The 23435-nt window shown below is 36.5% G+C and overlaps 2 protein-coding genes across 5 annotated transcripts in view; both read right to left on the bottom strand.

The window, feature by feature from the left end:
• Positions 1 to 23435, bottom strand: part of LOC141337759 (NACHT, LRR and PYD domains-containing protein 3-like) — an 887345-nt gene that overhangs the window by 431522 nt on the left and 432388 nt on the right. The gene's annotated exons all lie outside the window — the stretch shown is intronic.
• The window catches only part of LOC141342409 (uncharacterized), a 36325-nt gene that overhangs the window by 6913 nt on the left and 5977 nt on the right, over positions 1 to 23435 (bottom strand). Inside the window, exons 2-8 of the mRNA XM_073846858.1 lie at positions 22296 to 22379; positions 19622 to 21559; positions 17436 to 17609; positions 16661 to 16834; positions 15888 to 16061; positions 13875 to 14048; positions 13125 to 13286 (exon numbers count right to left, since the gene is read on the bottom strand). Of these exons, the coding sequence (XP_073702959.1) occupies positions 13125 to 13286; positions 13875 to 14048; positions 15888 to 16061; positions 16661 to 16834; positions 17436 to 17609; positions 19622 to 21559; positions 22296 to 22379 (2880 nt within the window). The remainder of the gene's footprint in view (positions 1 to 13124; positions 13287 to 13874; positions 14049 to 15887; positions 16062 to 16660; positions 16835 to 17435; positions 17610 to 19621; positions 21560 to 22295; positions 22380 to 23435) is intronic.

Below are 23435 nucleotides of genomic sequence, written 5' to 3'. Positions count from 1 at the left end.
GTATTTAACCTTAAATATTACACTAACTGTAATATAAATACTATATTAGAAAATGTATCTTTTAAATGGTCAGAATCATTATTGCACATATTATTTAGTACAAAAAACTCAAAATATTAACTTAATAGAACTGAACTATATATTACAATTATTTAATTGAATAAAAGTTACAGCCAAAGAGTATGAGTATTTGACTGCCAAAGAGTATGAGAACATATTAATTATGTAAGGGATAATCAACGGTTTGCCGTGCGTTAAAGGATTTTAAATGCACGATGTGGAGGCTAATAATTATCTTATTATCTTAGCATATCCCGCTTATTCTATGGTCATTTGCGAAGTTATAGACAAATTAAAACTAGGATTGATATTTGCAACGCAAAATTTGACTGAATGGATAAAAAAGACGGTTATTTTCGTCAGTTATGACACGCAGCTCTAGCATTCTGCCCACTTGAAATCAGACTCAGAGATAAATAGTCCAGGATAATCACATTTATTTGAATGAAATATAGCATTTGTTTCAGTAAATTATCGATCGACCAAGAGAGAGTGTAAAGGCAAGAGAGATGACAGTTGTCTGTGTGTGTGTGTGTGTGTGTGTGTGTGTGTGTGTGTATGTATATGTGCGTACAGGGATGTACTGGCCATCGGGAGCACCGGGACATTCTCGGTGGGCCGGTGGAGTAGTGGGCCGATCGCCGAAGAGAGAGACGGCACTATTTTACATTACAGTGCATTCGAAACTGCAAAAAGCAAACAACCCAAAAGTGTATTTTTTAATAAGTGCCATTTTGCGCTCTCGTGAATCATCTCATGACTAAGTGTAGACGCCATGTAAATACAAGATTCATTGTGTAGTTTAGAGAGCTTTATTAATTATAACGGAATTTTGTGAGATCTCTATGAACTAAGATTGGTGACGCTTTTAGTCATAATAAAGGGAGCGCGCTTTGCACTTTCCAGGCTATAATCCATTCAGAATTTGTATGAAACTTTTGTTTTTCGGACACATACTGTCACAAGGAGTCAGACTGAGACGTGCGGATCCATTTGCAAGGCTTTATTGAGAAGTGTCAACATGCAGGAATAATCACCAGAAAACAGGAACAACGTAGGTAATCCGGGAAACAGTTCAATAGACAGGCAATGGTCGCAATGGCAGGTAGCAGGAATCGTCAACGGGGTACACAGTCCAGAGTCATACACAGAGAATCCAACACAGAGATAAATGCTTAGAATTACGACCATAGGAACAATAAGACTTCGCCAGGTGGCTGTGTGTGTGAGTGGCTTAAATGCAGTCAGAGTGATGAGGTGCAGCTGTGAGAACTAATCAGAGCAGTGAGAAACAAGGGCCAGGTGAATGCAATGATTAGTGCAGTGGCTTATGGGGAATGAAGTCCATGAAGTGTGGTGCAAGAGTTTATGATGACAGGGAAGACCAGATACGTGACACATACATGCTACTATGTTTTGGGAATGACATCTGCATATTTATGCTGGGTTCATTCTCAAAGTAGCGGTGAAGCAATGGACGGGACAAAAATATATTTTTCCTCCTTTTTTTAACGAACAGCGCCAAGCGGAAGACTGATCATTGTCTGTTTGATCAGTTTGCCCTCTCAAATCATCACGACTTGTCTAAAATAAATTCTATAGATATAAAACAGTTAAAGTATAAAACAATGTTAGTTTAAACGTTAAAGTAAAATGTTTGTGCAGAAATTGGAAGCTAAAGCCGCTTTGCAGGACATCAAGGCGCCAGCGCAACCACTTGCATTATTTTCAGTGGAAGCAATTTAAAATTATCCATAATTTTTGCTCACAAAGGTACGAGTAATCAAAAAGCGTTACAGCGTTTTTATAAAATAAAGAAAACAAAAATGATGCGCTTTCTTCCGTCTCGTTCTTGAACAGGAGCGCTTAACAAAAATAAAGGGAAATGCATGCCTCACAGACATGATAAATATATCTATAGAAAGCTTTAAATTATTACTTAGCAAAATAAAACAAATCGAAAACAAAAGCTCTTTCATTATGTAATCCGTAAAGATTAATTTCTCTCTAAAGGCGCGTCCAAAAAAAAAAGGTCTTTGCGACACTGACTCAGAATACACTAGTTTATCAATAAATAATTCAGATTTGTCCTTACTCTTTCCCAGACACATTTATTGTTATTTACTTTTGCCGGTGATTTGTGGCAAGTTTCAGCCTATTGCTTGTGCTTGAACGCGAATCTTTTCCAGCATAGTTCTAATTAATTTTAATTTAAGTAAAATATTAATTCAATAAGAGCCTGATTAAAGATCAATATCAGTGTCTAAAATAAGATGTTTGTTTCACTGTTTACAAATGTGACCCTGGACCACAAAACCAGTCTTAAGTCGCCGGGGTATATTTGTAGCAATAGCCAAAAATACATTGTATGGGTCAAAATTATTGATTTTTCTTTTATGTCAAAAATCATTAGGAAATTAAGTAAAGATCATGTTACATTAAGATTTTTTGTAAAATTCCTACTGTAAACCTATCAAAATGTAATTTTTGATTAGTAATATGCATTGTTAAGAACTTAATTTGGACAACTTTAAAGGTGATTTTCTCAGTATTTTGATTATTTTGCACCCTTAGATTCCAGATTTTCAAATAGATGTATCTCGGCCAAATATTGTCCTATCCTAACAAACTATACATCAATAGAAAGCTTATTTATTGAGCTTTCATATGATGTATATATCTGACAATGCAATTCGCCACGCGGACGCTCCACCCATCCGCGCGTCCGCCAAAAGAATGCAAGACTCGAGAATGGAGCGCCCAGGTGGAGCAGAGGGTCGAAACTGTACTGTTTAGTACTTCATTTACAGGTCAGATACATCTGTAAATAGACTATTGTAGTTTTGTTTTCTTAGTTAAGCATTAAACTGCTTGCAAATATTATCAATAGCAGCCAGTTTGCTGCAAAATTAACAAAATGGCATAATTTTGTAAAGAGTAGGAATTTAGCATACAAATATTCACATTGTTTTATAACACGTTTAGAGGGAGCTAAGGCTAACAACAATACAACCCTTACAAAAATTAACCATGTTTTCACTAAAAACCAAAAACCATTGTTACTATATTTAAACTATGGTGACCACAAATTAAAAAAAAGGTTTTGCTACACTTTATGGTATTTGTAGTAAAACTCTGGTTATACAAATTGTAATAACCAGATAATTGTAAAAACACGGTTACTACTATACTTTAACCATAGGCCTAATTGAACCATGGTTAATTTTCCTAAGGACAAAACATGACCCATGATAATGCAAAAAAAAAAAAAATCAATATTAGGATTTTACTAAAGATATATTCAAGATGTAGCTATTATTGTAGGCTAACAGTTTTGACATTTGGGCAAGATAAAACAATAGCTCATGGTCCTAATGTAATACTTACATTTTTATAAAAAGGTAACTGGAAGTTCAAGAGATAATCTTTAATTATTTTGTGTGGCACCAGCCAATGGATTATACTTTTTATGTGATAATAATAATTGTTTTACAAAAAAAAATAATATTGTCCATGGTTTCAGAATTTGTTGTGGGTTTTTGGGATGGCCTGGATGAGTGTGAGATTTCCCGGCCTGAAATTTTGTCCCAGTCCGCCCCTGTGTGCGTACCTGCCTGCTTGCTGTGCGTCTCTCTCTACAAACAACGATTCATTCAAAAACAGCATCTTTACCTGCCCCGTTGCTGAGGAATATAATGTAGCGATCTAGTATCTAGGCTATTTTAATAAGGATCGCAGGCAAGCGCTGACAAGAAGTTTTTGTATGTGCGCAGCACAATGCGATCTCCTCTCTCTCTCTCTCTCTCTCTCTCTCTCTCTCTCTCTCTGTGTGCTTTTGCGTGCATCAATTAAAGCAGCGCATTAATATTGAACGGTGATTAAACTGACTTGGAACTACCTGTGCAGTAAACGGTTTTACTGCATACCTGCCAACCAATCAGAATCCAGTATCCAGACATTCCATGGAATAAGTCTCTTTATCACTCCCCAGAATAAAATGCGATTGTTAAGCTTATTCAGAGTAGTTGTCAATACACAATCAATGCAGATTATGTGTTAATAATTGCTTGCAATTGCTGCAAATATAGTAAAACTGCTGTCTATCCTACTTCAACCCATTCAAACACATTGACAGCGTTGTTTGGAACTATTGAGAGCTCCATGAACCATGTGACCGAAAATTTGGGTGTGTATTCACTACTGTGTGTGTGCACTTCGGTTATGGGTTAAATGCAGAGCACAAATTCCTAGTATGGGTCACCATACATGGCCTCACTTCACCTCCTTTCCTTTCCTCACTGATGCATTAAGAGCCAGGGGTGAAACTTTTGACCTCAAATGTAAAGCCTGTGATAAACAACTTGACAAGACTTAAAGGTCCCATATTGTACACATTTCTGGAGGTTTATTTTAGTTGTTGATGTCCTTAAGAATATATATTTGCGGTATAAGTGCCAAAATCCATCTCAATATATTTTTACAGCTCCTTTTTTAGGAGCTCTGTCAAAAACAGGTCGATTTTGGCCCGTGTAATTAATATTCATGAGCCTCTCTTCTGATTGGCCTGTTGTTTTCTGAGTGACGCACAGCCAGGCCACTCACAGGTAACTACGGTCACGTATCTTTCTAGCCGAACCCAGAGCAATACGCCTTATTCAGCCAGCCGCCATTTTGAATCGAAAACGAGGCTGTGAGGGATAGCAGTCCAGCAGCGCCCACTGTGGCGTATTGTTGCGTACCGGTATGTAGATTGTATAACCGTAAAATAATACGTCATTTCACATTTTTCCACAGGACAAAGAACTCCAGAAAACGTGGATTGTTCGACAGGACATATAACCTAACTTTCAGGTAACAATATTGCATTTTTTTAAGAAAATGACTGTGGAAAGACTGCTAATTTCTAATGTGAGCATGTTTATCTTCCTTTAAACGCTTATACAGAGTTTTTCAAATGATGTTATATAGATTAAAATGCTTAATGGTTTGTGTTAAGAGTCTGCAGCTAGGTCATAAGCGTCTTCCCGACCTTTATTATGAAATTACGATAAACATGATGTTTTCCTTGTCTAAAGCAAAACAGAAACAAAAAATAATGTTCTGAATATCATTTTGCGATTTTAAAAGGGGTTGACCCCAAACTCTACACGGCAAACTAATTAATAAATGTTATCTTTTGATCGCTTTGCATAAAAAATAAACTTTCTACCCACTGTTTTTTGTATGACTTAACATGTTCTCTGAAAGAGGCTTACGATCTAACTGCAGGCTCTTAACACAAACTATTAAGCATGTTAATTTTTAAAACATCATAAAAATAATATCTTTTTCATTTACGATCGCAAGGTTTTCTTTTCGTGAGGTCTTTGAGTTCAGGTAAACACAGACGGAGCTGAACCCTCCTTAAGCTTCCTAATTCCAGTCAGTGTTTTTGAAAAACAATCCTGAGTAAAACGTTGAGCACACTCTTGTGTTCTTTGTAATCTATACAAAATGTAGATATTTAGTTTAGTTGTTGTAGTAAAACATAACATTTTAGCTCTGCGTAAACTTTTAAAGGAAGATAAACATGCTCACATTATAAATTAGCAATTAGCCAACCGGCTAGTTTCCACAGTCATTTTCTTAAATAAATGCAATGTTGTTACCTGAAAGTTAGGTCCTATGTCCTGTCGAACTTTAATAATACACATTTTCTGAAGTTCTTTGTCCTGTGGAAATTAGTGAAATTATATTTTCTCTTTATTTTTATGACTAAACAATCTACGTCCGGGTATGCAACAATATGCCACAGTGGGCGCTGCTGGACTGCTATCCCTCACAGCCTCGTTTTCGATTCAAAATGGCGGCGGGCTGAATAAGGCGTATAGAGAGAGCCTAGCCTGCTGATACTCAACATGATATTTCAGAATGATCATTAATGTTTTTTCTTTTTCAAACACCGAATGCAGTAAGCTACATAACTGTTGCTTTAGTAAAGCCCCTTTCACAATGCGCGCTGATTCCGGAAAATTACGGGAACGGGCGCTGTGTGAACAAAAGCCTAAACCATAAACCATAAAGGCAGTGTTGTAGTGATGATGAATGTCACCCTGCGACTCTTCACGACAAAAAAATACGTACAAAGTGGAATGAAGCGGCGATCGGGCAGAGCCAACTCCTCACTATCAGCGCTGAAGCACAGTTTGTTCAGGTTAGTTTCAGTTTAGTGAAACGTACGCATTACATCTCACATCCAAACGTCACATGTCTTTATGGGTCGTTACACACAGATTTCGGAAAACAACTGTGAATGAACCAAATTAAACAATTACGGAACAAATCATGGGACACATTATCCGTGTATTTACCGGAATCGCTGTGTGAAAGAGGCTGAAGTTGACCTGCCACTGGTCTCTTATATTGACGTTGTTCTGAAGTCTGTGCAATGATGTAGTTTCGACATCTATCGACTGAATGGGGTTTTCTAGATTAGTTTCCGTGTTGTTGTTGCTTAGCAATGTTATGGACCCGATGTTGTCTGGGTTTGACAAAAGGAGGGTGGGACGGTGGTTGGTGCTCAGGGGGTGACTGAGTCGATCGGACGTCACATCGTTACGGAAATCACAGCGGCTCGTGAAAATGAACAGCTACTTTAAGCAGGCTGTGTGCAGTTTACTGTGGATTGACTGTTTTGAAACTCATAAGGTAGTTACATAGCCCCTAGACCTCAGTTATCATGGAAAAAGCCAGGAAATTTCGATTTTGACAATATGGGACCTTTAAAAGGTAAACTGCACACACTCATACTGAAAGCACAAATTTTGACGTAGTTATGTAGTTATTAAAAAAAAAAAATGTTTCTATTAACTAGATAGTAACTAGATAAAGTCCAGCAAACATGACGATAATAAAAATCATACATGTCATTAATGTTTTTTTTTTCTTTAGTGTGTGGATCCTGATTATCTTGTAGTGTGTGTCCTGCTAAAGACAGTTTGGGATGTGAGTGTGTGCAGTTCATGCTGTAGAACAACATGACTTTCCTACTGTATATTAAATATGAAATACAATTTATATTATAAGTACAATTGAAAAAGGGATCAATTATGGTTTTAGATATACTATTTTAATTGTTTTGCAATTCAAATCGTAAAAGGTATTTTTTTGGAATTTGCTTTTTGGAAATTTCTAATCCAGTAAGGTTTGTAAGAATAGTTGGAACTGCTTTGGAAGTGTTATAAAGTTTTATTGTTATTTTTGATGTTGTATAATTGTTATGTTTATTTGTTGCCATTTTTTGTGACCCTGGACCACAAAACCAGTGATTTTATTTTTTTAAATTGAGATTTAGCTTTTCATTGATCTATGGTTTGTTAGGTAAGGACAATATTTAGCCAAGATCCAAGTATTTGAAAATCTGTAATCTGAGGGTGCAAAAAAAAAAAAAAATAATAATAATATTGAGAAAACTGACTTTAAATTTGTCCAAATTAAGTTCTTAACAAAGCATATTACTATTCAAAAAATTAGGTTTTGATATATTTACAGTAGGAAATTTGCAAAATATCTTCATGTAATATGATCTTTTCTTAATATCCTAATGTTTTTTTTTTTGCATAATAGAAAAATCAATAATTTTGACAGATACAATGTATTTTTTGCTATTGCTACAAATATACCTGTGCTACTTAAGATGCATTACATTTTATTTGGTAAGTATACACATTGTTAATTGCTCTAAAAAGTCTTCTTGTGAAATATATATATATATATATATATATATAGGATATATAAAAATTAAGTTAACAATAATCCAATTAATAATTATAGTGGATATCACATATTTCTTTTCAAAATGATTACATTAAACTTCAGGAAACAATTTTCTTTAATTACTTTCTTCTTTTTTTTAAACTATAGAACCATTAACAAAGATTTTAAACACTGAGACCTAAAATAATTTGTTATCCCTCTGGTGGAAAAAGTATTGTGGCTTTCATTTCTCATTCGCTAGTCATTGTGAATACTGCATTTATTGTAATCCTGTAATAAAGGCACAAGCAACAAAGACAAATTTTGAAACCTAAAATATTGGTCTCATTTCAATACAACACTTTTAATAATTTAAGCTTTTTTACCCCATTTGCAATATTTCTTTGATTTATTTGTGTAGATTGCAAGTGATGTTGCAGGTAGTGCAGAATGCAAGTGCTGATTGAAAGTGGTGTTGCTTGCAGAGGAAGCACAGGTGCAAAACAGAGAATGCAAATCAGTGCAAGTGCAAGTCTACAGCCAAACCTTTCAAGAAACCTTGGTCTTTGGTGATTTATAAAATGTAAGTCAATGGGTATTCTCACTTGAGATTAAAAAAAATATATATACAGGTAAGACAAAATGAATGCCTGTGGTTCCTGATGATATATTGAGATTTTATCATTCTCCATAATAACAAAATCAGGTGTCGATGTGTCTATGTTCTTTGTATGCGTACATATGCAGACGCACCTGTGTTTCAAATGGTACGCTCAATTTAGACTTGGGCACACTTGCAGGACAAACTGTAATTTAGTTTAAAACTCAAATCAGCTCAAACCACAGTAGCAAAAGAATTAAGATCTGCTCCAAACAGTACTAACATGGCAAAAAAAGAAAACCTCCTCTAAATAACATTTAGTTAGTGAGTGTGTAAACTGCAGTAAAAAAAAAAAAAAACATGAAGAAGGACAAGAAGAAGAAGTCACTGATAGGGTTGCCAACTAGAGCTGAAACGATTCCTCGAGTAACTTGAGTAACTCGGTTACAAAAAATGAAGTCTCTTTTAATTTATTATATGAGTTTTCAATCTAAAACGGGGTCTACACACTAGAGATGCGCGGATGGGCTCAATCGTCACCCGAATCTGCAGCTTCAAATACATTAACCGCCCGCCACCCACCAGCACCTATATTTTTCTCTGATTTAGATAACTGCACCCGATCACCATATTACACTTAATGTAATTCTTAGTTTTGCATGCTGATATGATGAATGGATGGTTAATTTATAACAGCAGACTGATTCAGCTGATCTTCACATCGCTGCACACTTATATACGTTTAATCACTCATGATTTTAAGCCAAATCCACGCAGAAAAGAATTAACTGACATCTGGATGCGACTCTCCGCAATCTCTGACGAAATCGGTCGGGTTTTCTCTGTGTTAGAGCCATTCTAAACTTACTATTTGAACGCATACTGGATGCTTGGACTTTGGAAGTTTACCTGGGTTCACCAGTTTCAGAAATGCCTGATCGTAAAAATCTGCTTCTTTTCATTTTTAAGGTATTGTTTTCGTTCTAATCTACTGATTCAAATAAGTAATCAATAATTATTATTGTACCATTGCGCGCCTAGCCTGACCGCGTATGAATGATCAGGCAGCATCTGTGGACAGAGCAGGTGCGGTCGCATCAGGCACAATCGTCAAATATATTTCAAAAGAAGCCGGCGCCACGTTCCTGACACTGTCTTTACTGGGTGTTTTTAGGGAATATTTCAATGTATTAACATGCGATTGAATTAGCTATTCATGTGGTGGACTGTCATGATTTTGGATAATGCAGGAAACTACTGAATGATGCGCATCAGAGAAGTGGGTAAACGCAAAGCCAACCAAGGCACTACACCACTGCATTACCATGCTTAATAGCATTAGCACAGGCATAACTCCCTTCAAACTTTATATTCATGTTTTAGAAAATTTAGTTAATATTAGCATCATGATTTATCTCATCCACCCGCATATAATCAGCATGCATTTTTTTATTACCCGACCCACCCGACCCGCGGATTATCCAGAGCGCCCGCGGATATAACCACCATCCGCGCATCACTACTACACTATCTATAAAGATCAGTGGGTCTACAGTGTTTTCAAAAGTGTCCGTTTTCGAGGGTTGAAATCGACGGAGTGTAAATGACATGCGCAACGTTAACCATATAGCAAAAGTTATAAGTTTTAAAACTTATAGTTTTATTGGCTTAAAGCACTCCGCGTGAAACCATGCATGGACTTATGTTTTGCCTCCTAAATGCCACAAAGCATTCCAAGATCAAGACAGTAAAGGCTTATGTTATGCCTGAGCTGTAGATTTTGAAACTTTTAGTTTTGAAAGTTAAGTTGCAAGACTTAAAGGCAGTGTTTTTGTATTACTAGTAATAATTAATTTTATTGTATACCTTAGCTTTGATAATTAAAAAAATGCTTTATTTTAAACCCAGTCAACTTTGTTATTGTTCACAGTACAATCACAGACAGTAAAAAAGGGTTAATAACTTAATGCTCGTTTTTGATTGAAAATTGTAGGATTTCAACGCGAATCAGACAATTTAGGAGATTCGATTAGAAGTAAAAACACTTCTACTACAGCCTCAAATTCCAGCAACTCCAGCATGACCAAACCCCGGTCGTAAAATTTGTCATTTGACACCCAAGTGTCCGCCAGTCTGAAGTAAACCTAACTAACTAAGAACTTGCAACATTAAGACAAGAGGACACTTGTTAATAAGGAAGGAGATTGTCAACTCTGGGGCAAATAATCAAGATTAATGGTCAAAGAAATGCACATCTTGAACATCACATGAGGAAAATCACTAGTAGAGACTGTGCTTGGTTTGTTCCCCCTATCCACACACTGAGATTCCTTTCCTAACCTTTCGACCTTCCTGCTTAGAGAACAGACCCTCGCATTCCCAATACGGCCCAGAAAATGGCCTATTGAGATATATATGCACCCAAAATTATGCTAAAAAAGGACTCATGAGCAACTCATCATTTCTATGCATAATTTCCTATTCATATATGTAACCCATACATTTGCCTATTATGTTTTAATCACTTATTGTGTATGTCCTTTTTGATAACTATTGAATAGTTTGATGGTTTATACTTGTGTTTGATATGCCTGAGTTAGAAATAAGATTCTTGAAATGTTTCTGTAGGTCAATTCTTTGTAAAAATGTATTTTAGTAAGGTTATCGAAATCATGTCCAAAGTTAACTTTGCCAAGAGCTGGAAAGTTGGGACCCAAGGGACTGATAAGATAACATTGTGATTTATGGTTGGTAGGAGGAACCAGCAGCCCACCGGAGTTCAGCCAATGTTCTAATTGGTCAAGACATCCTTTTGGGATGTGTCCAAAATTTGAGTTTAAAACTCAGGACCCTCCTCAAATCTCTTATCTCTTGCAACTTTTCTTACTCCTTACAACGCTCTTCACGTGCTTCGCGCCGCCGCGTCTCGACGCTGCCTGGCCTGAATGCCAGACGCTCCTCAAGGAAACATGAGGAGATCATTACACCTCTATCTTTTACTTTAATTCTTTTATCTCTTTCCGTTGAGAGTTTCGTGTCTAGTTAAGTTTGTGCGAGCCGCGACCGACTTAAACGTCTTCGCGGACCTGAACTTTAACAGCGCACGCACAACTCTCATATCCAGCCAACGCCCAAGAAGACATCACATTGACCGACCACCAACCAATCAGCAACCTCGGGAAAACCCTTTCTGGAACGAGCGACGAAAGGAATTCCCTTCACAGACAAAGGCAACGCAAGTAACTTCCAGGTTCTAACTGAACTGGTGCATTTGATAAAGTTTAATAACCTCTTTGAGAGACTCAGTACGAGGGTTAATTAAGTGATTGATGGTTGTTCAGGTCTAAGCAATTGCACATTTTGCTAACTTGGGACTTCATATTTTCATTCCTTTAAACTCATTCTTTCCTCACTTTCTCTTTCTGCAACCTGTGTGAATGCGTGTGTTTATGTTAGTTTAGTTTGTATGTGTTAGGTTTATCCATTAAAATCATATTTTTATTAGAAAAGATAAGTATCTTGTGTTTTGTGCTTACAAGTTATTGCCTTAAACTGCTGATTTTGCTACTGTGCTAATATACAGTATAGTGTTTTCACTATATTCTGGATAGTAATATCCATTGCAGAGTTTCTGTTACAAGGCTTGTGAAAGAATCGCGGGTCGACTCTGGAACAGCCGTAAAACAGCGATTCTGTTCAAATTCCCTATTGCAGGGGTTTTCAAACCTGTCCTGGAGCCTCCCCTGCCCTGCACATTTTGTATGTCTCCCTTATTAGGCACACCCAATTCAGGTCTTGCAGTCTCTACTAATGAGCTGATGATTTGAATCAGGTGTATTAGATGAGAGAGACAAGCAAAATGTGCAGGGCAGGGGAGGCTCCAGGACAGGTTTGAAAACCCCTGCCCTATTGAATCATATTCGATTCCCTTTGAGCTAAATTATAAATTATTATGTAATTAATCCCTATTACTTCTTACAAAATGTTGTTGCATACTATGCATTTAAAAAAAATGATTTTAAGAAACCTTTCTTATTTTCTCTTTGATGTTTAAAATTGCTCTTTAATTAAGCAAAAATATGGTTTATCCAATTACTTGACGGAATTTTCGGCAGAATACTCGATCACTAAAATATTCGATAGCTACAGCCCTATTGCCAACCATTCTGTGCAATCCACAATTATTCCATATTTTAAGGCATCAAAAAAGCAATCAGTATGAAAGCCATACAGAAGGCATTTTGTCCTGTATTTAAGGCATATGGCTTATGAGCACCTAGACCACAAAAATAAAATTTTCTAAAGTGGGAATTAATCACTTGGACATGTCATTGTTTGATTTACGAACATAGCAATTTGAGAAAGGCTTTAAGCCCAAGCAGAATCCTCTGCCGGCTGGTCGTGCTTGCTTCACACAGTGAGTGCTTACAGCAATTCCCTTCACTGTTTCAGTTTTGGAAAATGCAAACAACATAATTATTTTTAATTAATTCAACATGCAGAAACATGTAAGAACACATCTAGTTGAAAGAAGATGTGATCAATCAATCTTATTTTCCTTTTCTGAAGTTGGCAACCCTACCCTAATATGGAAGTACTTCTGATGGCTACATAGGTCCACGTAATGCCTTACAACAACCCTTACCTTTTATTTTTGTTTTTATTATTGCTTATTGCTTTATTCTCTAACAGTTGCAGAAGAGAGGATGATTGTTTCTGCTCAACTTACTTGAGTTTGTCCAGATGTTTAAGTGTATCTGAGAGCAACTTTGCCCCTGATTCTCCAGGGTGATTGTAGCTCAGGTCCAGCTCTCTCAGGTGTGAGGGGTTTGAACTCAGAGCTGATGCCAGAGCAGCACAACCTTCTTCTGTTACCAAACAGCCAGATAATCTACAACAACAGCCCAAATGTGAATGTAATAAAAAGATATATAATATATAATACAAGTATCCTAGCAAGCACAGTCTTAAATGAGTTAAAATGTACTAAAGTGAATCTAATTAGATATCAGATCTGCGAGAAGTTTTAAAGTTATTTAAAAGTTTATTTAAACACTGTTGTGTGTGAACAAATGAAAACCGAACAGTGTAATTTAACACTGGGGATTTTGATGTGTTGACACTTTTGATGGTGGACAGGACTCATCACAGGCATATTTGATTACACAGGAGAGTGTGAATATTTGATTTCAATTTGAATTGGTGCATATTAAAATAGAAGTCCACGGAGACCAAGATGGAAAAGAGCACACCATTTTTGTTTTCTTTATTTTACTAAAGCATAACATTTTGTTGTTGTGGGTGTATGCAAATAAAAGTAGATCCACAGTTTGGACTAATATTTTACTAATAACTTTTTAACCAAAAATTATAAGTATTTTAATTTTTTCTGCTGTTATCATGAACAAATGCAACTGTACGGGCAAGCACATTTTCCAGCCTCAGAGGGTTCACAAACAAATCAATGTGAAAGCCAAACCTCAGTATGTTGAGTCGACAGTTTGGACTCCTCAGTCCAGTACAGAGTAGCTTCACTCCTGAATCCTTTAGGTCATTGTTACTCAGGTCCAGCTCTCTCAGGTGTGAGGGGTTTGAACTCAGAGCTGATGCCAGAGCAGCACAACCTTCTACTGTCTCCATACAGCCAGATAATCTACAACAACAGCCCAAATGTGAATGTATTAAAAAAGATATACAATATATAACACAAGTATCCTAGCAAGCACAGTCTTAAATGAGTTAAAATGTCATAAACTGAATCTAATTAGATATCAGATCTGCGAGGAGTTTTAAAGTTATTTAAAAGTTTATTTAAACTAGGGATGCTCCTATTGACCGTTTAACCGTTAACCGCCAGTAAGAATTTTAACCGATTATTACTATCAGTTAAACGGTTTAATTTTTTTTTTTTTTTTTTTTTTACGTTTGCTCCATGGTGAAAGAAAAAATGTATTACTCACGGGCGCGTGTCCGTGCAGTACGGCTGTTCAGACATATTTTGCTGAGTAAGCACCTGCTTTACCTTTTCTTAGTTTATGTTACTGATGTAGTAGCCTATATGCAACACGATGGCAATGGCAATATTGGGTTATCAAAGAGTGAATCCATAAATAAATGTAACGTAATTTAATTTCTAAATTAATTATAGTCTAAAGAGTGCGCGCTCTCCTTACTATCACTGGAAATTTGTCACTCATACATTACTGCAGTTCATCTCACAAAGTTAATTAAAAAGTAACAAAATAACCTTTACACTGTACAATTAATCTCTTATTTTCATCATGTCTACACTTTCTTGTTTTAATGAGAGAGTTCGCAGAGGTGTAGAAGCAGAACAGAAACCGGCACTTTGAGTGGTGAGTGGATCGTAACATAGCCGCCTCTGATTGGCCACAGCGATAATGTAATCAACAGAAATGTCTGTGATTGGCTATTGAACGCTGTGAAAACACGTTTCTCCACATATGACCAGTGGATGAAAAGACCCGTCCCGAACCGCAAATTGAAAGGATCTTTGTGAAGTGTTTTTGTCGCGGATCTAAGAGTTAACAGACAACGTCCCAGTCTATCCGTGTAGCATGTCCACATGTTAAAAACTAGGTACACTGAGGTATAGGCTGGCCTGCTATATGTTTTTATGTCCGACGAGAAGAATAAGACCGGTACCTTTCTTCAAAGCGCATAGAAGGATTCAGTGTGTTTTAGTTTTGTCATATTAATTAGGTAGTTATTTAATTTATACACATTTAGTATAGGCCTATTTATATTATTATTATTTTTTTCATTCTGATTTTCTCTGTTCTCAGAAGCGCTGCTGATGCGTGATAATTTGAGTAACGTTATATGTGAATGCAGTTTTTGTTGTTGCTCTGTATGCTGCTGTTTGCACATTAAAATAAAACATTTGCTTGTATTTTTTATGTATATCATCACAGATACTTGTGCATTCTATTTTTATTTTAAACGAATTTATTATTCTAATTTTATCAGTTAACGGTTAATGTTCGGATAACGAGCAGCGGTTGTCGGTCAGGAGAATTAACCGAAATGAGCATCCCTAATTTAAACACTGTAGTGTGTGAACAAATGAAAACAGAACAGTGTAATTTAACACTGGGATTTTGATGTGTTGACACTTTTGATGGTGGACAGGACTCATCACAGGCATATTTGATTACACAGGAGAGTGTGAATATTTGTTTTCAATTTGAATTGGTGCGTATAAAAATAGAAGTCCACGGAGACCAATATGGAAAAGAGCACACCATTTTTGTTTTCTTTATTTTACTAAAGCATAACATTTTGTTGTTGTGGGTGTATGCAAATAAAAGTAGATCCACAGTTTGGACTAATATTTTACTAATAACTCTTTAACCAAAAATTATAAGTATTTTAATTTTTTCTGCTGTTATCATGAACAAATGCAACTGTACGGGCAAACACATTTTCCAGCCTCAGAGGGTTCACAAACAAATCAATGTGAAAGCCAAACCTCAGTATGTTGAGTCGACAGTTTGGACTCCTCAGTCCAGTACAGAGTAGCTTCACTCCTGAATCCTTTAGGTCATTGTTACTCAGGTCCAGCTCTTTCAGGTGTGAGGGGTTTGAACTCAGAGCTGATGCCAGAGCAGCACAACCTTCTACTGTCTCCATACAGCCAGATAATCTACAACAACAGCCCAAATGTGAATGTATTAAAAAAGATATACAATATATAATACAAGTGTCCTAGCAAGCACAGTCTTAAATGAGTTAAAATGTCATAAACTGAATCTAATTAGATATCAGATCTGCGAGAAGTTTTAAAGTTATTTAAACACTGTAGTGTGTGAACAAATGAAAACAGAACAGTGTAATTTAACACTGGGATTTTGATGTGTTGACACTTTTGATGGTGGACAGGACTCATCACAGGCATATTTGATTAGTCTGTGCCTACACAGCCCCATACACAGGAGAGTGTGAATATTTGTTTTCAATTTGAATTGGTGCGTATAAAAATAGAAGTCCACGGAGACCAAGATGGAAAAGAGCACACCATTTTTGTTTTCTTTATTTTACTAAAGCATAACATTTTTTTGTTGTGGGTGTATGCAAATAAAAGTAGATCCACAGTTTGGACTAATATTTTACTAATAACTCTTTAACCAAAAATTATAAGTATTTTAATTTTTTCTGCTGTTATCATGAACAAATGCAACTGTACAGGCAAGCACATTTTCCAGCCTCAGAGGGTTCACAAACAAATCAATGTGAAAGCCAAACCTCAGTATGTTGAGTCGACAGTTTGGACTCCTCAGTCCAGTACAGAGTAGCTTCACTCCTGAATCCTTTAGGTCATTGTTACTCAGGTCCAGCTCTTTCAGGTGTGAGGGGTTTGAACTCAGAGCTGATGCCAGAGCAGCACAACCTTCTACTGTCTCCATACAGCCAGATAATCTACAACAACAGCCCAAATGTGAATGTATTAAAAAAGATATACAATATATAATACAAGTGTCCTAGCAAGCACAGTCTTAAATGAGTTAAAATGTCATAAACTGAATCTAATTAGATATCAGATCTGCGAGAAGTTTTAAAGTTATTTAAACACTGTAGTGTGTGAACAAATGAAAACAGAACAGTGTAATTTAACACTGGGATTTTGATGTGTTGACACTTTTGATGGTGGACAGGACTCATCACAGGCATATTTGATTAGTCTGTGCCTACACAGCCCCATACACAGGAGAGTGTGAATATTTGTTTTCAATTTGAATTGGTGCGTATAAAAATAGAAGTCCACGGAGACCAAGATGGAAAAGAGCACACCATTTTTGTTTTCTTTATTTTACTAAAGCATAACATTTTGTTGTTGTGGGTGTATGCAAATAAAAGTAGATCCACAGTTTGGAATAATATTTTACTAATAACCCTTTAACCAAAAATTATAAGTATTTTAAATTTTTCTGCTGTTATCATGAACAAATGCAACTGTACGGGCAAGCACATTTTCCAGCCTCAAAGGGTTAACACGAACAAATCAATGTGAAAGCCAAACCTCAGTATGTTGAGTCGACAGTTTGGACTCCTCAATCCAGTACAGAGTAGCTTCACTCCTGAATCCTTTAGGTCATTGTTACTCAGGTCCAGCTCTCTCAGTGGGGAGTTTGATGATTGTAGAGCTGAAGCCACAATTTCACAGTGCTGATCAGTGAGATTACAGGACATTAAGCTGAAAAAACAACAACAACTGTTGTTAAATAGCATGAAGGTGTGATGTCTTGCTTTATTAACCCTTTCACTGGTGAGTTTAAAATATTTTAGCTGACCCCCCAGAGTGAGTTTTTTTAAGTGACCGTTATTTTAGAATGTTTCCCCTTATTGTTTCCATGGCGAAGCTTGTCACGTTACACAATGCAGACACAATAACACTGTATGACAGCCAGTTTGCTTTTATTTTATTTTTCCTTGATGATTCAAAATATTCACCCACTTGCTTACCATGTCATGAACTATCTGATATTCTGATTCACAAATATGTGTGAATTAAGTGTGTTTTGCCATTTAAAACCCTATTTAAATTATCTGAATCGTGATCTATAACGTGAGATGGGCACCGCCATGTTTGTTCGCGCTGCCGTTCAGAGATTCCTGTCAGCCTGTATTCAGATTCAGCGCCAGCCAACGTACGAAAGAATGAACTGATTTTGGCAGCTGCGTGACTTCACCGAACGTCCTAAATACCATATTTGGGACCGTACTCCTAGGGTCACAGAAATTAGAATGTTTAATTCATACAGTGAAGACTATGAGTGCTTAAATTAATTAGATTAAAATCTAAATTTTGGTATTGTAACACCATTTATTTTTTGTTAATGTAAATTTTAAATATGTCTATCATTTATCATTTATTTGGGTGTGTATGAAATATGATACTCAACAAAAAAACACATGCACATGTATGCATATGTATTTTTTCTTGAGTTATCATATTCATACATCAGGCTTAATATGGATCATATATGCAATTTATTGCAAATAAATGATAATCAAGAGATTCAAAAAGTGTGCTGTGTCTCATTTTACATTTAGATTAACTTAAAAAAAGTAAAAAAAAAAAAAGTTTTAATTAAAAATGCTGTATGAATAATCAAGTTACTCAAGTAAAAAAATCAAGTAAATCAAGTAAAGGACTTTGAGGTGAGAGGGCATAAAGTGGATTGTGTACAACAAGTTTTTCAGCAATGTTTTGGTCATATTGATAATTTATAGGCACTAGAAATTAGCATATTGAATATGATACAGTATACAGGCTATTTTCATAAATAGGCATTATACTTATTGTTCAACAGAATTTTACAAAGAATGTTTAGTTTACATTATGAATAAATGTTTTTTAAATTGTTGGCTAAAATGTTGTAATATGCATTGCCAGCATTCTGTTTTCAGTTAATTTACTCCCAAAGGGGCAACGTATCCTGGGGAATACTTACATTAAAAATAAATAAATCAATAAAATCATTAAATAGTATTATTTGTGTCCTAAGAAGATGGAAAATAGCAGTAAGTTAATTTTCTGATCTCTTTTTATGGTCTTACCCTTTTTAAGGTTATATCAAGAAAGAAATATGTGACTTAATTAAAGGTCATACTTTATGAGCATTATGTGTATGATGCTTCAAAGATTTTGTTTCTTTTCTCACTTATACAGAATTTTAAGAGGGCAAAGCACAAAGTCAGTCTCTTGTCTCTTATCTTCATGTTTTCTTCAAGCATTCCAAAACAATGGACACTGTTCGTAATTCGTCAGTCGTCACAAAAGTGAATTTTGTATTCCACAAAAGACATTTATATTTACTAAGATTTAAAGAGACTTATTTTTAATTTATGGGCTCCCGCATCTCTCTCATTATGCATGAATTCAAATGTTTCCATGGTTACAATGTAACATTTGGCTGCTAATCAGTTATTGCTTTTTTTAAACAAAGCTCCATGCCTTAATAGTATCTTAATATCCACATTAAAAAAAACCTATAGAATATAATATATAGAAAACTGTGCTTTGGCATTCCACTGCAGTGGGGCAGTTGTGATGCTGACTGGTACAGCGCTAACTGTAGTCCATTATGTTTTATGCTTATGAACACACACCCATAAAATACTTATCAAACCTCCATCACAACTTTTTCAAATTATGTTCAAATTGCAATATTATTTTAGATTATTATAGATTTTCACACTCACACAGCTTTTCTGCAGTTCCTCACAGCAGGTAACAGTCTCCTTCTGCCATCTTTTGATTTGATGTTGTACTTATTAAAGTCTAACTCATCCAGCACCTCCTCTGACATCAGGATCATGTTTGCCAAAGTTGAACATTGTGCAAGAGAAAGACTTTTTCTTTTTGTTTCAGATTCTAAAAATGCCTGCATTTCTTCAACAACAGAATTATCCTTCATCTCAATCAAGCAGTGTGACAGATTCATCCATCTTTCAGGACTGACATTGTTTTTTTGACCTCGTTTGAGGTTTTGGATTAGTTTCTTGATGCTCTCTGGGTTGTTTTCTGTTTGTATCAGTACATCCTGTAAGAGTCTCTGATTGCACTCCAGTGAGATGCCATGAAGGAATCTAAGGAAGAGATCCAGGTGTCCATTTTCACTGTTCAATGCTTTATTCATTGCTTCCTTCAGAAACACATCCAGAGTAATATTCCCACAATGAGTTCTGGACTTTCCTGTTAGGAACATTTTCAGAATCTCACTGTTCTTGTGTAAATAGCAGTAAAACACATGCAGTGCTGCAAAAAACTCCTGAAAGCTCAGATGTACAAAACTGTAAACCTTCCTGTGATTAAATACAGATTCCTCTCTAAAGATCTCAGTACAAATCCCAGAATACACTGAGGCATCAGAGACGTCTATGCCACTTTCTTTTAGGTCCTCCTCATAGAACATCACATTACCCTTCATCAGCTGATTGAAGGCCAGTTCAGCAAGTTTTACAATCACTTCTCTGTTGGACTGCAGGAGTTTCTCTGGATCTCTCTCTTCATACTTCTGGTTCCTCATATTTGTTTGAATAAGAAGGAAGTAGATGTACATTTCTGTCAGAGTTTGAGGGATTTCTGCACTGTGATCTTGTTTCAGGAGGTTTTGAAGCACAATGGCTGAGATCCAGCAGAAGACGGGTATGTGGCACATGATGTGGAGACTTCTTGCTCTTCTGATGTGTGAGATGATTCTGCTGGCTTGATGCTCATCACTGATTCTCTTCCTGAAATATTCCTCTTTCTGAGGGTCATTGAATCCCTGAATTTCTGTCACACGGTTGATGTATTTAGAGGGGATCTGATTGGCTGCTGCTGGTCTGGTGGTGATCCAGATGAGAGCAGAGGGAAGCAGATCTCCTTTCATGAGGTTTGACATCAACACACCCACTGTTGAAATCTCAGTCACATCAGAAACTTTCTGACTGTCTGAAAACATCAGTGAGATTCTGCTTTCATCCAGACCATCAAAGATGAACACAAATATACATTCATCATAAATCTTTAAGTCCAAATATTGAAGTTCAGGATGAAAGTCAAGCAGAAGTCTGTGAAGACTGTACTGATGATCATTAATCAAGTTCAGCTCTCGAAATGTAAGCACAAACATAAAATCTACATCTTGATTGGCTTTTCCCTCGGCCCAATCCAGAATGAACTTCTGCACAGAGACGGTTTTTCCAATTCCAGCGATGCCTTTAGTAAGAACAGTCTTTATTTTGTCCTTCTTCTCTCTTCTCATCTCCTCATATCCTGGATCAAGTAAAGGATTAAAGATGTCATTGCAGTTGATTGGAGTGTCTTGGAGTGTCTTGTAACCTTTCTCAATCTGTAGCACCTCATGTTCTTCATTCACTCCTTCACTCTCTCCCTCTATGATGTACAGCTGTGTGTAAATCCTGTTCAGGAGGGTTTGATTCTCTTGTAATTTATTTCCCTCAAATAAGCTCTCATACTTGTTCATCATGCTGATTTTGTGCTGTTCTTTGACTCTCTGAAGATCATCAAGCACTGGTTGGTGAGAATCGAGCTGCTGGGCTGCTTCTGAGTCACGATGTCTGAAGTGGTTCAGATAGTAAGGGGATGGGAAGGTCTGAGGGGACACATAACTGATCTGATCAGCTCTCCAATCACTGAAAAGATATTAAAAAGAACAGGCAAAAACAAAAATAAACTTCATCAAAACATTCAGAAAGAACTGTTATATTATCAAGTTCATTTTAAATATAATTAATCTGTTGTGGCCAACCGATTGGCCTGATTACTATTCAATATAATATTGATGCAGAAAACTCAGTGAGTCTCTTAATTTCTGTGTAGTTAGTAAAAGATAAATGATATATAAAAGATAAATATTTAAGCTGCTGTATTTATAAGCCTACTGACTCTTTCTTTAGTTTTCTTTCCTTACGTCATCATTTGAATTCAGATTATGTTGCAGAAGTAAAATTTCAAAAATACTTCTCTCATTATTTCTGTGTACATTGTGTTCTTGTGTCTCACTCTACAAAAATATAGGGGGCAGCCGTGGCCTAATGGTTAGAGATTGGGACTTGTAACCCAAAGGTTGCAGGTTCGAGTCTCAGGTCCGGCAGGGATTGTAGGTGGGGGGAGTGAATGTACAGCACTCTCTCCACCCTCAATACCACGACTGAGGTGAGTCCCTTGAGCAAGGCACCGATCCCCCAATTGCTCCCCGGGCGCCGCAGCAATGGCTGCCCACTGCTCCGGGTGTGTGTTCACGGTGTGTGTGTGTTCACTACTGTGTGTGTGCACTTGGATGGGTTAAATGCAGAGCACAAATTCCTTGTATGGGTCACCATACTTGGCCTCACTCACCCCCTTTCCCTTTCCTTTTTATATACTCACACAGGATTAAAGGGCACTGATCCATCACTGAGATCAGAGGGCTTTAGTGGAGAAGCTGCCCTCTTTCTCTTCCTGCTGATGATGCTAAGAAAAAGAGAGAAATATTTCCAATTGCATCTCTGCAAATTGTCTCTTAGCTAAGGTTTATGTATCATAATTATATCGTAAATATAGCACAGCACAGCATGGTGTAAATACAAGGATTTAGTCTGTCAATAAAGAATAAAGAAAAAGATAATGAAATAAATAATGACAAAGAAAATAAAGATCAAATAATAAAAATACTGTAACCCCCTGTTTTCATAGGCCACTTTTACTTCCGACAGTACATCATCTCAAAATGTCAAATATACAATGACAGGATTGTCTGATGTTTAATTACAGGGTAACAGGCTAAAAGCCCTCCAAAAAAACTCTATAAACTATAGCGACATTTAGATTTTTTTTAAGTTTTTGGTTTTAATCTAAATAAAATAATTCTAACTGTTGAATCCAAGCTTAATGTTTACATGAACGCAATAAAGTGATCAGGTTGATGTGTGCATTTATTAGGGATGTGCATCTCCATAACTGAGGCCGATTTGTTGTGATATGTCAAATTCAGCAGCAGTGGTGATGAGAGAACACATAAAGAAAATAAATCAATCGGGAGTCACGTTACGTGCTCATGAACCTAGACGCACTTGAGTAGAGCTCTGCACTTTTGGCCCCTTTTTGCAGTTTTTTTTCACTTTATTTTAAGTTTCAGTCTAAGTTTCATTCATTAATAATACTTCGCCAGATGGCATACAATCGTAAACACCAGGACTTGTCTCCGTCGGCTTCTCCGATTAAGAAGAAATCAAAGTCACCGAACACAAGCGATATGGTTGACAAGATGGCGAGCACTGTTGCGCAGTTTGAGGACATTCTAAAAAATGAGTTGACGGCGATGCGGAAAGAGTTTGCTTCACACATGACAGTTGTTCAGTCGTTATGCTCTAAATTGGATCTTCTTACTGGGGAGATGAGAGAACAAAAGAAAGTTGTCGCAGATCACGATAGGCGAGTAGCCGCGCTTGAACAACAGGTAGTGGATCTACAGGATCGCAATAGGCGCAGCAATTTACGGCTGGTTGGATTACCTGAGGGTTCCGAAAA

The sequence above is a fragment of the Garra rufa genome, chromosome 1 (assembly GCF_049309525.1).
Source record: "Garra rufa chromosome 1, GarRuf1.0, whole genome shotgun sequence".
In the NCBI taxonomy this organism is placed as follows: domain Eukaryota; kingdom Metazoa; phylum Chordata; class Actinopteri; order Cypriniformes; family Cyprinidae; genus Garra; species Garra rufa.
This window is presented reverse-complemented; position numbering and strand designations above follow the sequence as displayed.